The following is a 13824-nucleotide window of genomic DNA, read 5'->3' as shown; positions in this document are numbered from 1 at the left end:
TGTCTCCAAGGTTGGAGACTCCACAACCTCTCTGGGTAACCTGTTCCTGTGTTTGACCACCCTCACAGTTTAAGGAATTGTTTTCCTAGTTTTAAACAAAATTTCCCCTATTTCATTTGGTGCCCATTGCCTCTCATCCTGCACCTGGGCCGCTGATGACAACTCTTCGAGCCTGGCAGTTCAACCAGTTTGCAGTCCACCTCCCTGTCCATTTATCTAGCCCATATTTCATTAGCTGTCTATGAGAATATTACAGAAGACAGCGTCAAAAGCCTTCCTAAAGTTGAGAAGAACAACATCCAGTGCTCTCCCCTTGTCCACCAAGCTAGTCTTATACTACAACAAACCACATAATGCTAGACAATTTAAAAAAATTTAAATCAGAACCACAAGTGCTTCTATCAAAAAGCCCCCTTGTATCTGAATCTATCCCAAAAGGCTAATTTGAACTTTACAAAGAGTGATAGTAATATCATAGTTAACCTTTTCTAACTGACTAGTACAACTCCACACAGAACTGGACAATGCAAATTGGTTCTATTCTGGGAAAGATTGAGGACGAGATTGTGGGATACACAACCCCTTACACCATACGCACTCATTTTGTGTGTAACAACCCTTCTTTTTTCCCTGGTATCTTATTTCTGGTAACTTCCTCTTGAGATTTGAAAGTCCTAAAAACTGTATTTTACTTTGTGTATGATATATGACACAGGAGAAAACTGAACTCTGGTTTCATAGTTTTACATAGTTCCTCTATCTGCAGCATTAACAGAAGAATGAATTTAAATATATTTTGTCACTAACACAGTGACAAATATACACGTTGAAATATTCTTGTTATATCAGTTTTCAAATACAATCACATGTTTAGGCATTCTACATCTTTCTACATTCTTTGTAAGAAAAAAATGAAGAACATTAATGCTTGCAGTTTGAACTTGAAATTCCCTCTTGTACCTTCTTTCAAAAATAATCCTCCCCAAAATTACAAAGAAAGGAAAAGCTACATTTGTTGAAAACATCCCAATAAAATGCTAAATATATTTTATCTAAAAGAAAATAATTTCAAGACAGATGCCTTTTAACTTCTTTACTTCCAGAAAATAACATGGAGAAACATTTCAATTATACATACAAGCTCCACCTTCACTGTTAGGTTTGTATAATTCAAACTTATAGACTGTTCCCTCATTCCTATCCACTCATAACAAAAAGTAGTACAGTAAAATTTTATAGGCCCATCTACTGTTTTGTGGTACAACAGCTGTTACCAGCTGGAGATGCTTTATGCTTGGTTGAACTGACTATGTTAAAAGGCATTTCCCTAGTCACCTTCAAACAAACATTTTTTTCTCCTTTGCAAGACAGTTTATAACTTACAACTTCAAGACCTTATTTTGAATGTATTCAAACTGAAATTTTATATGGATTGGAAAGATTGAATGACTGTTGGGTTTTTTTAGCAGAAAGACTGAAACTGAATATTATAAAAAACAGTGTGTCAACCTCATTAGCAAACTAAAGAGCTTTTTAAAATCTGTCAACAGATCATTAAATCAGGGCGCCATAAATGGAATAATATACCTTACCTGTCATTTACCATAGATGACAGAGATTTTGACTGATTTCTTTTCACCTGAATAAACGGATCTTCTGCTTTTCAAAGATATTAATGCAGACTCTTTCAAAACATACAGATGTACTATTTCAGGGAAGAGAAACTGGAAATTGAGCAACAGGGACCACACAGTTTTTAAGTGTTTCACCAAACAGATGTACTATGGTAAAAATTTATAAGATTCCCACAATTTTTGAATTCAGTCCTGGAAAGAAGTTCACATCCAAACTAAATATCAGATGAATGTCAGAGGGGACAAGGAAAGGGAGTTCTGTGAGGGGGGAGGATTTCCATGAAGAAGAGAGGCAAGGAAGCTGGGTTTCCTTCGTTCAATTCCCCGTAGTATCAAGAGATGCAAGCAGGCTGCTCCGCAAGGGGAAGCATGCTGGAAGCCAAGGGGACAGCAAGGCGGGCACGAGGCAGTATCTTCACCAACGAATGGCACAGTCCCACCATACAAGTCCCACCAAGATGAGCAAAGCAGGCCCGGTGATGGTAAACTTGGTCAGCTAGTGATGGCTAGGTAAGCCCATAGTGATGAAGTAGGTCCAACATCAAGCCAGGAAGTCAAGTCAGTGGGTGAGGATTGGGATCAGCTAGGTACAAGGCCAAGCGCAGCTGCAAGATAGCTATGGTGAGGACTAAGACCAGGGGCCTGAACTTAAATGCAGCTTCCAAGCTGACTGAAGGAGGTTCCTAGCAAGGCTTTTCACAACTCTTTTTGCACACAGCAATTTTCACAACTGTCTGAGCAAAGTAACACAGCTACACCACTGAAGAGCTGGCCTTGAGCACCGGCAGTCATACCCCAGGAGGAGGCAGGTGCTCTGACAGCTCCTTCCCATCTATGAAGTTCTGGTACACTAGAAATCCTATTCATGTGTGTGGTTGAAATAGTTTCTCTTGGAAGTTATCATTGTTGGTGTATGCCAAATATAGAATCATAGAATCATAGAATCATTTAGGTTGGAAAAGACCTCTAAGATCATCGAGTCCAACCGTAAACCTAACACTGCCAAGTCCACCACTAAACCATGTCCCTAAGCATGCCCCTACATGTCTTTTAAATACCTCCAGGGATGGTGACTCAACCACTTCCCTGGGCAGCCCGTTCCAATGTTTAACCACTCTGTCAGTAAAGAAATTTTTCCTCATGTCCAATCTAAACCTCCCCTGGTGCAACTTGAGGCCATTTCCTCTCGTCCTATCGCTTGTTACTTGGGAGAAGAGACCAACACCCACCTCGCTACAACCTCCTTTCAGGTAGTTGTAGAGAGCGATGAGGTCTCCCCTCAGCCTCCTTTTCTCCAGGCTAAACAACCCCAGTTCCCTCAGCCGCTCCTCATAAGACTTGTTCTCCAGACCCCTCACCAGCTTCGTTGCCCTTCTCTGGACATATCAAAATAAATAGACCATATAATTTAGCTAGACAGGTTAAATATGTGAATCATCCTTGTTCTTCAAAAACAAAGAAAATATAAATTAACTAAGAGGGGATGGTTTTCATTAACTGTTTAAATAATAATGATTTTTCATCATATTTTATGCAAAACACTATTTATCACCTCCTGCCTAATTAAAGTATTAATTTTACTCGTTAGTGACCATTTCATGCAGTATGTGTAAAGACCAGTATATATGAAAATAGTGTCTTGTGTTGACTCACTGCAGCTTCCTGCCTTTTCTTTCTCCAGTGATTTATCTTCCTAAAAGCAGGAGGGAAATGGAGGAATTTGGTTCTGATATTCACTACACTTAGAATAAAGTAGAGTCGCATAAAGAGACCCAAAGCTACCATAATACTACAGCTCAGTTGTGGCAAAAAGAGAAGGAAGCCTTTTTTCATCCATGCAGTTGAGCTTCCCCAGTGTTACCACTTACAATATTTTAAACGTGAAATTGCTAGGATAATACATCTTCAACACACAGTCAGCAGGTTGCAATCTATCTATTGTATATGCACCGTTACCTTCAGAGTTATTAGCTTTCAGGTCTTCAAAGGATAATTGAACAGTTAATAGTATGATATTTTGCAAGAGACTGTATTTTAAATCCTATCTGCAGATGCAAGAATAAGATCTTTTTAAACCCCTTAAAATAGCAAGAATGTCAATTAGTTATTTGCAGCGTACAGGCACAAGCAGAGGAAATGTGAAATAAAGCAAGGGGGCTGATCCAAGTTGTGCTGATGTGCAAACACCTAACAACTAGTCAAGGCTTTCATGCTCTCCCACTGACGCACAAACTACTTATTTTCTAGAAGTATTCACCCCTCCCCAGTGAATAATTTTTCTTCACATGTTTATGTTTCAGCTTACTCATATACTAGTGGTTTGCTTAACAAGACAGGCGTATTCCAAATGGAATTCAAAGAATTCAGTAGGAATTCAGTAGGAATCCTAGGAATAAATAGCCCTTGCCAATACCATATTCCAATGCCTTCTGAATGTCAACTACTTATGATTTTGGCTTCTTATATTCTCATATAACGATAGCAGAGGCAACACACATGAGGTGGGAGCCATCCTCTATTGCCTTGCAACAGCCATATTTTCATCCATCGGCATAAGAATCATAGAATTATAGAATAGTTTGGGTTGGAAGGGACCTTTAAAGGTCATCTAGTCCAACCTCCCTGCAATGAGCAGGGATATCTTCAACTAGATCAGGTTGCTCAGAGCCCCGTCCAGCCTGACCTGGAATGTTTCCAGGGATGGGGCATCCACCACCTCTCTGGGCAACCTGTGCCAGTGTTTCACCACCCTCAGTGTAAAAAATTTCTTCTTTATAGCTAGTCTAAATCTACTCTCTTTTAGTTTAAAACCATTACCCCTTGTCCTATTGCAACAGGTCCTGCTAAAGAGTTTGTCCCCATCTTTCTTATAAGCCCCCTTTAAGTATTGAAAGGCCACAATAAGGTCTGCCCGGAGCCTTCTCTTCTCCAGGCTGAACAACCCCCCAACTCTCTCAGCCTGTCCTCATAGAAGAGATGTTCCATCCCTCTGATCATTTTTGTAGTCCTCCTCTAGACCTGCTTCAACAGGTCCATGTCTTTCCTGTGCTGAGGACTCCAGAGCTGGACACAGTACTCCAGGTGGGGTCTCACCAGAGCAGAGTGGAGGGGCAGAATCACCTCCCTCGACCTGCTGGCCACGCTGCTTTTGATGCAGCTCAGGATACAATTGGCCTTCTGGGCTGCAAGCGCACATTGCTGGCTCATGTCCAGCTTTTCATCCACCAGTACCCCCAAGTCCTTCTCTGCAGGGCTGCTCTCAATCCCTTCATCCCCCAGCCTGTATTGATACCAGGGGTTGCCCCGACCCAGGTGCAGGACCTTGCACTTGGCCTTGTTGAACCTCCTGAGGTTCACACAAGCCCACTTCTCGAGCTGGTCCAGGTCCCTCTGGATGGCATCCCCTCCCTCTGGCATGTCAACCGCACCAGTCAGCTTGGTGTCATCTGCAAACTTGCTGAGGGTGCACTCTATCCCACTGTCTATGTCATTGATGAAGATATTAAACAGTACTGGTCCCAATACAGACCCCTGAGGGACACCACTTGTCACTGATCTCCATCTGGACATTGAGCCGTTGACCACTACCCTCTGGATGCAACCATCCAACCAGTTCCTCATCCACTGGACAGTCCACCCCTCAAATCCATATCTCTGCAATTAAGAGAGAAGGATGTTGTGGGGGACCATGTCAAAGGCCTTACAGAGGTCCAGATAGACGACATCCATAGCTCTTCACTTGTCCACTGCTGTAGTCACTCCATCATAGAAGGCCATGAGGTTGGTCAAGCAGGACTTGCCCTTGATGAAGCCATACTGGCTGCCTCGAATCACCTCCCTGTCCTCCATGTGTCTTAGCACAGCTTCCAGGAGGATCTGTTCCATGATCTTCCCAGGCACAGAGGTGAGACTGACTGGCCTGTAGTTCCCCAGGTCTTCCTTTTTTCCCTCTTTAAAAAAGGGAGTTATGTTTCCCCTTTTCCAGTCAGTGGGAACTTCACCGGACTGCCACGACTTCTCAAATACAGTGGATAGTGGCTTAGCAACTTCATCCGCCAGTTCCCTCAGGACCTGCGGATGGATCTCATCAGGTCCCATGGACTTGTGCACCTTGATGTTACGCAGCCTTCTCACCATCTCCTGCAGCTCAGCCACCTGCTGCAGGAGGTCCTCCACCTGGGCACACCTTTTGCAGGCAGGTCTGCTGCCTGTCCCTGCCCCAGGAGAAAGGTCTAGGCGCTTCCTGCAGCCTGAGGTCTGCGCTGCAGCCTCCCCCTTCAGCAGCTCCGTCTGGGTGGAGGCATCGGCCACCGCTGGGGTAAACGGTGCAGACCCCCCAGCCGGAGCTGCGGCCTTTGTTCTCAGATGCGTGCCCGCCATTCTGCCTCGAGGGTCCGGTAGGATGAGTGCCCTTGACCTTTGCCAATGGTCACAGAATGGTGCCCCGTTGCTGGGTTATGTGTGCTCCATGTCTACCACTTGGCCCATAGAATGCCCTTCCTTTGAAGAGGCGCTCTCCCTGCACGCCCTCCCGTGCCACGCCCTGTTGCCCGTCCTGTTGGCAGCGCTCCTGGTGGCTAGCGCTCCCTGGGGCTGCCTTTAGTGGGATTAGGGGGTGGCCACCGCTACTCCTGGCCTCGCCCGCACCTTGTCAGCCGCCCTGGTGAGAGCTGCCGGCTCCCGGCGGGTCTCTGCACTCCCCTGTGGGTTCCCCGGCTCAGGAACCCCCCTGTACGCCGTGGTCCGCTGCTCCGCTGCAGGACGCGCCTGCGCCGGAGCTGATCACCCCTGCGAGTGAAAAGGGTATAAAAGAGCAATAACAGCGCTTGGCACTTGCTTTACACCTGGCATAAATGTCTGCAATATTAGCAAGCCATAGTCTTTCATTTTACATCATTAGGTGTGAAACTGAGGCGTATATTCTAACGTATGAGCACACCCGAGATTTCACCAGCTCTGTACGGTCAATACACGCTGTGTTTCCACTGACAAGTCAGGGAAATCATATGAAGAAATAAAAAAATATTGCTCCCTGGCAAGATTTGTGATACTGTGTGCAAGCTGCCCACAGGCTTTTAATTCTAAAATTGCACTACACAAGTTTGAGTATATGCCTTTCTGAGTAGAAAAGTTAGATGTGAGCCTGTTTTACTGAATTGTTTAATAAACAGAGTGAACAGTGGAACCTTCTCCCAGGGATTCTGAAGTTTATTGCCTGTGCAGAACTGCCTTTGTAACTAGCAAAGAAATCAGACCACCATTCACCAACGTACAGTTGCAGACAGGATGGGCACCTACCAGATGTTCTGCTACAGCAGGTCCTGGAAGTTACTCTCTTCTTTCTCCATCACCGGCAGCGTTTTTCAAAAGTGCCAGTTACAAGCCAGTGAATAGGATCAAGACCAAACTTTTCTCTATTCCCCCCCAAACTGCAAGGCCTACAGTCCCTTTTTCTCTTCTTTCTTTCTCCACTTCTTCAGGAACATCATCTTAAAATAAAACTTTATATTACAATGCAAAGTGGAAAGCTTGCTCTCAAGCCAAGTGCCTATTTAATAATAAAAAAAAAAAAAAACAACAAACCAAAACCACAAAAAAACCCCAAAAAACAGCTTTACACGAAATGTAAATAAGCTAAAAAATCTTCACCTACAAAACCTCTATTTTCAAACATCTAAATGTAATTAAGAAAATGGGAATATTTATTGCAGTACAAAATACAATAGGCTGATGTTTTGTAATCAGAGGGGGTCCTCTGGAAGTTCAAACATCAGGTTAATGTTTCAGCATTTTGACTCCAGCTTTTCCTCTTTCTTGAACACTGTTTTTAATGGATGATGATTACCTAATAATAAGGCTAGTTTTATACGTCAAAACTTTTTTTTTTAAATTAGATGAAACAAAATAGATAAAAGATTTTTTGGTACACAAACACTGTTGATCTACATCAGCTCTTACTGCTACCTACAAATCTTGTCTTATATTCATCCTCAGACATCATGCATGAAATCCTCTACATATCTCCTTAATTAGACTTTTTAAGAAAAACTTTTGTGTCTGGAGAACATATTCTTACTTTTTGAATCATTTCCAGCCTTCATTCGTTCCTTCAGTACAAATCAGAATTTCCTTGAAACTAAGCAGATTCACAAACTTCTTCCCTACTTTTCCTGTTTTCCTGTCACTACTCTTCTCCCACGAGAATGCCTTTGCTTAGAGGATCCATGGAGTCTCCCGTCCCCTGGCTTACATTCCAGATACATACTTTACCGACAGCTGGGTCCAGTTTCATCCACAGGTCCGTGCAGTCCATCCACCCAAGTCGCCATGTAAAAGAAGCATCTCAAAAGAACACCTGGCCTGCAATGCCTGTATTTTTACAGTGTAGTAGCAAGATTCCCTTTACACTGACATACGAAGTACAGCGTTTCTTATTCATCATTTTAAAGTAAATGTAAATTTGTGAGACAGTAACCAAAAGAAATACACGCCATCTAAATTGCTTGACATTATCCAGTATGCTAATTATCACACCACATACAAATACGCGTGATTAACAATTAATTTCTACTTCTAACTATAACTGAGACGATATACAAAATAAAACAAGCTAAAACAGCATACTGCATCTGCAAGATTTTTTTTTAGTAGTATTATTTGTGAAAAAGTAAACATTCAGTTTAAATAAATATAAAAATAAACCTCCAGTATGCTGAGTACTGAGGAGTCAGTAAAAAGAGTAACAATTTTGCTGGTAAGTTACTAGTTCTAGATTCCCCAGCCTTGCATAGCTTTGAGAGAACAAAAAGACAACATGGAATTAATACTTTTTAAATACATCTCTGTAAATAACATTTAGATCTCAAAGTGAGATATTTGACAATGTGTCAAGAGTCAGCTGTAATTCATATTTGCCTTTTTTTCTCTTAACTTTCCTAACCAGGATCACCTAAAAAACATATTTTACTAAAACCCATTTAGGAGAAATCTGTGTGGGTATGAAGACAAACGCTCTTTTAATTTTCTATTTATAAATCAGAATATATGACATTACACAGAAAATGCCCAATAAGTTAAAACTGAAGTATTATATTTCACATGTACCAATTTTCTACTTGAATTGTTAGAGGAAAAAAAAAAGCACTGACCGTCAGTATATGTTAGTCTACGTATACAAAAAATATTCTGCTTTTTAACAATTTATATGGTGGCTTAAGAGAAGTGGTTATTACATTTTACCTATTTAGTATATTTCAAATAAGGGAGCTCCTAAAGCTTAAACTATAAGAGATAAGAACAAATGTCCTTCCAATTAGCCTTTCATACAACATTTCCCAATTCTTTTTACAGTAGTTTTTTATATGAATACGACCACAAAAAGCATTGAAGAATTAGGTCAGCCAAAAACTGGTTCTGCGCAATCAGCCCAACAGCAGTTCTGTTTGATACCAGTACTGACATAACAAGAACTGAGGCCTGAACCTTTCTCCCCTCAAAGTCAATGCATAAGTTATCTAACAGAGTAAAATCAGAAACTAAGTTTCATGCTTTCCAAAAGAGTTCTCTCTCACTAAAAAAAAACAAAACAAAAAAACCCCAACACTTACCAGACAGACTTTAAAAACAGATTTTATTTATTAATTGAAAAAAATGCACATTGAACTGGATATTTGGAAATTAATCTTACATTACTGAAATGGCTTATGAAACATTTTTTGAAAGACAAAACTGGTAGTTAAGCGTAAAAGCCTAACTCTATCACGCTTCACGGTTTAGCTTTAACTGTAATGAGCGCAGGAGGTCATTGCAGTTTTTAAGTAATTGATTTGCATTTTACAGGTATATAGGTCATTATTAATTTATTAGCACCTCAATCAGAAGTTTAGGTTCTATTTTATAATAGTTATTTATACAAAGAAACATGGAATCAATACAATATCCTAAAACTAAAGTGCTACTGAGGCTGTGTGGGGCTCTGCTAAAAACAATGTAAACAAATTAAAATAGTACAGACAAGTTTTATAAATTACTGAGTTCTGTAGCATATGGAATACACCCAAAACAATTCTACAAAAACATGAATGTGATTGTAAATCAATAAATAAGCAATACGTTAAACAGTAGAATCTCCATAAAATACTGAATTATTGTCTCCATTTTGAAGGATGGAGGCAAGCACTATTAATAGCTAGGAATTCTCATGTAAAATACTAGATCCCTCCTGAGACCTGTCTGTAAAGCAAAAGGCTTACATTATTTATCTGGTGGGGGTTTTTTTCTCCTCCGACATAGCTTAGCATCCTCTTGCTTCTGCAACAGTACAATTAAAAGCCTTCCTCCGATTTCAATGATACAGTGTTATTCTTCAGCCAGAGCCAGATTTAAACAGACATGAAAACACAGAAAAAATTTAAGGCAACCTCTTAATATCCAAGTCCAATCACGCCAACAAGAATGCTTTCGCTCCAAGCTTAAAAACTACTTTAAATTAAGTACTGATTTTCATTCTTTGGGACTCCTTCCTCCACGGACTCCGTTACCCACAGCTCAGATACGATTTTAAATTTTTTCCCAAATGTTCTCCTGAGTGCTTTCACCTCTCTTAGCCGGGAATGATCTTCTCCTATAACAACATGGGAGATGCCCTCTTCAAGGTGAGAGACTACTTTTGCACCATAAAAACGGAGCTCCAAAGCTCTAATTGATAGTGTTGTTCCATGGATTTTGGTTCCGGGCTCATTAACAACAGCGTAACAGTCCACGTAAATAGTGTTTCCTCTGAATATACTGAGCGGACAACTGTTCCACGAGTAACGTTCTTCTAACTTTGCGATCATGTCCAACGGCATCACCTTATTGTCTTTCATTCTCGAGAACACTTCCTTGAGTTGTGCAACATCTGTGTCTGCTGTGTAGCTGTCTCCATAACAATCATACTCACGAGCAAAATGTTCTTTTGTGTCAGGAGACATGTGAATCATACAGGCTGGCTGCCAAGGCACCAGCATTTTGGTCTGAAAACACTGAAGGAGCCACTCTGCCCTCACCACATCGTATTTGTTGGAAGCAATGATGTTTTTCACTCTGACATTCTCAGCCCCTACAATGACACAGTAAGTCTCCGGCCCCGGGTTCTGTACCACGCTGCCACCACATTCGGCTATTCTGCTCTCCAGTTCAGACTTTGAGTATTTTCCCATTCCTGTCATAACACAAAACTCAACATCTTCAAATACATTTGAAACCTTGCTTACATTAGAAAGATCAGGAGCTTTAAATTGCTCAGCTATCCCAATTATCTTCTTCACCTTTGACACAGTTTTCCTTTTTTTCTCTTGTGGCTCGTCATACTCATCTATATGAAGGTGCTTAGATGCCAGCTTCCCTTCTGCTTTGCTTCTGAGATCTTCTAACATGTCTGAAGTCATGCACTCGTACCATTCTTTGTCCTCTCTTATCTTCTCAATTCGGGGGAATCTCAAAGTACAGTCAGTCTTGTACATGTCACTGCTAACAATCTCGGCTGCCTTGACCTGAACTATGACAGAGTTGCAAGGTTCAATGTACATTTCAGGTTTTTCAGTTCCGCACAAAATGTTACAGGGAGGGTCCTTCCTATGGTAGGGCTTCCAGTGCTTAGCCAGTTTCAAACCTAAATCATACAATTCCTTCATGGTATAGCCAGAGCCAACACGACAAATAGAGTGGAAAACGGTAGGTTTTTCATTTGGAGGAGGCGTCTCTGCAATAGCGCACAGAAAATGAGACATCATTCCACCACGTGAGCCCTTTCCCCAGTAACCACCAACAATTAAAAGGTCTAGTTCATCCATCAGCCCATTGACGTATTCCGGCTTGATTTTTAACCAGCCTTCCCCACGTTTGTCAGGCTTGTAGGTGGACGTGGGGTCTTTCACCATAATCCCTTCCTCTCTGTTATCTATTGCCTCATTTAAAGCATCAATCACTTCTTTTCTCGTTCTGGCACTTGTTTTATGCACAACATGTATCCTGCCCGTTACCGGGGTAAATACACTACTTAAGATTTCATATCTTCTGCTTAGTACTTCGTGACCCAACTTCTGATCGTTAACCATCAATACATCGAACACACAGAAGCACGTCTGCAGATCAGAGTCCTCCACCATTCTTTTGATGTCAAATCTGTTTCCTTTTTGCATAAAGGTTTGCGTCTCCGGATTGTAAGCCATCATTTCACCATCGAGAATGCAATTTTGTACATTGCTCTTAAATACTTTATGAATAAATGGGGTTAATGAACCATCAAGGGGGGAAGCACCGAACTGCTGAGTATAGTCGAACCCATTTCGGGAAAAATATTTATACACGTCTCCATCTTTGTGCATCTGCATACGTTCACCATCCAGCTTAGTTTCTATGTAGAATATTTGGTTATTCATTTGTTTCTCAATTTGCTGGACGTCAGCAATAGCAGCAAGCATTGGTTTAAAGGCAGAAAACAACATGATGGAAACATCACTGAGTGAGACAGAGGGATCGTGCAGTTGTCTGCAAACTTTTTCCAAATCAGTTGTGACGTTGTGCAATTCAGCAGCGTCAGGATGAAAAATGGAAAATATAGTTTGTTGACTAACACCAAGCTTTAGATCCTTTATAATCATCCGGATGAGCCATTTTTGTTCCAGTGCTGTGCTCTGGGTAATTAACTGAAGAAGACTTTTCTTTAACAGACCCTTGTTTTTAGCAGCATTATTATTAGCTATCGCATCTAAGTGATCATTGACTTGTTCTATTGTCAGTCTGCCTTGTTTTGGGCACCTGGGTTTTAACACAAAGTATGCAACCATTGCAAAATCTCCAGCATCTCCACATGAGCCAGCAGGTGTCCTGTAATTTAAAAGCTTTGCAGCATCTTTGCCACCTTTTGGTAAGTTAAGCAGTTCAATATACAGCTTCGCAAGCATAGTTTCTTTAATTCCATACGCCATCCTTTCTCTTTCCAACTGTGGAAGAATAAGCCGCATAGCTGGATAAAAAGAATCCGTGACGTCTTTCTTTTTTTGATGAAGGGCATCATGGAATTTTCTCCAGGAATCCAGGAATTCCTTGAAATACTTGGTTTTCTCCGGGCGAGATTTACACGTCTGTATTCGCTCCAGAGTAGAACACAGATCTGCGAAAGGGACGTGAGAGGCCACTGTTTTTTCAGAAGGCTGCGAAGCAGGTGTGGAAGCCATCAGAGTCCGTTTTTCACTAAGAACAAAGAAAGCATGTATTTGTAGAGAACGGAAACGCCAGCATGGTATTCTGTCTCGAAAAAAGATATTTCTAATTAGGATTTACTGTTTTTTTCTTATTAGGATTTAACTTTACTTACTTTAACTTACTTAATCTTTACTTAAGGGTGACCAGCTGGCACCACCATCCTTAGTCAGGGGTGAAACTCGGCAGCCGGGCTGCGACACTGCCACGCAGGCATCACCCAGGCGAGAGGACTAGAAGACAGGAGAAGGCACCGCGCTCCCCCCCCGTCCCCGCTGCTGCGCAGGCGGGAGCTTTCACCGCTCGGAGACCGATTTTCTCCGCCGCCCTCCCCCGCGGCCCAGCCCGCCCTGACACCACCCCGCCCTCGGCCCGCTCCTCCCCCGGCTCCTGCCGCCCAGCGGCTCCCCGGCGGCTGAGGAGACCCGCCGGGGGTCTCCCGGTGCTCCTCCCGCGGGCAGGCTCCACACCCCGCCCCTCCCACCCCGCCCCGCTCCGGCGTTGCCGTGGACACGGGACGGGGGGAACGGACACCACCTGGGGGGGGCACCTTCCGCCCCGCACCGGCCACCCCCTCCTCGGAGCGGACTAGTGGGAAGACGGGGATGGACGGGACGGGGCGAGGCGAGGCGAGGCGAGGCGGAGGAGGAGGAGGAGGAGGAGGAGGAGGAGGAGGAGGAGGAACGGCCACCCCCAGAGGACACTTACGCGGAGCCGGGGGTACCGCGGAGCCCGGGTCACACCGGCCGCCCTTCGCCCCGGAAGGGGACGAGCGTCCCCGTGACGCCGCGCCCCGCCCCCGGGCGCAGTGGTTCCGGCCGCGCGGGGAGGCCTCGGCTATCGCGGCGGCGGCGGCCGCGCCTGCGCAGTTGCCGCCGCGGCGGGGAAAGCGCTGGGGGAGCCCGGCGCGGCAGCGCCCGGGGCGGGGGAAGGCGGGGAGAAAGAG

At 43.3% G+C, this 13824-nt stretch overlaps 1 protein-coding gene across 4 annotated transcripts; it reads right to left on the bottom strand.

Moving 5' to 3' along the window:
- Window positions 1-9245: 9245 nt before the first annotated feature.
- Window positions 9246-13638, bottom strand: LIG4 (DNA ligase 4). 4 transcript variants are annotated; one of them, XM_076361185.1, is made up of 3 exons: window positions 13587-13620; window positions 12994-13111; window positions 9246-12869 (listed from the first exon to the last, which is right to left on the bottom strand). In XM_076361185.1, exon 3 carries the CDS (start codon window positions 12851-12853, stop codon window positions 10118-10120), a length of 2736 nt encoding a protein of 911 aa, XP_076217300.1. In that variant the 5' UTR covers window positions 12854-12869; window positions 12994-13111; window positions 13587-13620; the 3' UTR covers window positions 9246-10117. The 4 variants fall into 4 exon arrangements, with proteins under 4 accessions (XP_076217300.1, XP_076217317.1, XP_076217311.1 ...); XM_076361202.1 differs by having other exon boundaries at window positions 13004-13111; XM_076361196.1 differs by lacking the exon at window positions 12994-13111 and having other exon boundaries at window positions 13587-13638.
- Between the last annotated feature and the right edge of the window lie 186 nt (window positions 13639-13824).

Source organism: Aptenodytes patagonicus, chromosome 1, assembly GCF_965638725.1.
Source record: "Aptenodytes patagonicus chromosome 1, bAptPat1.pri.cur, whole genome shotgun sequence".
In the NCBI taxonomy this organism is placed as follows: domain Eukaryota; kingdom Metazoa; phylum Chordata; class Aves; order Sphenisciformes; family Spheniscidae; genus Aptenodytes; species Aptenodytes patagonicus.
This window is presented reverse-complemented; position numbering and strand designations above follow the sequence as displayed.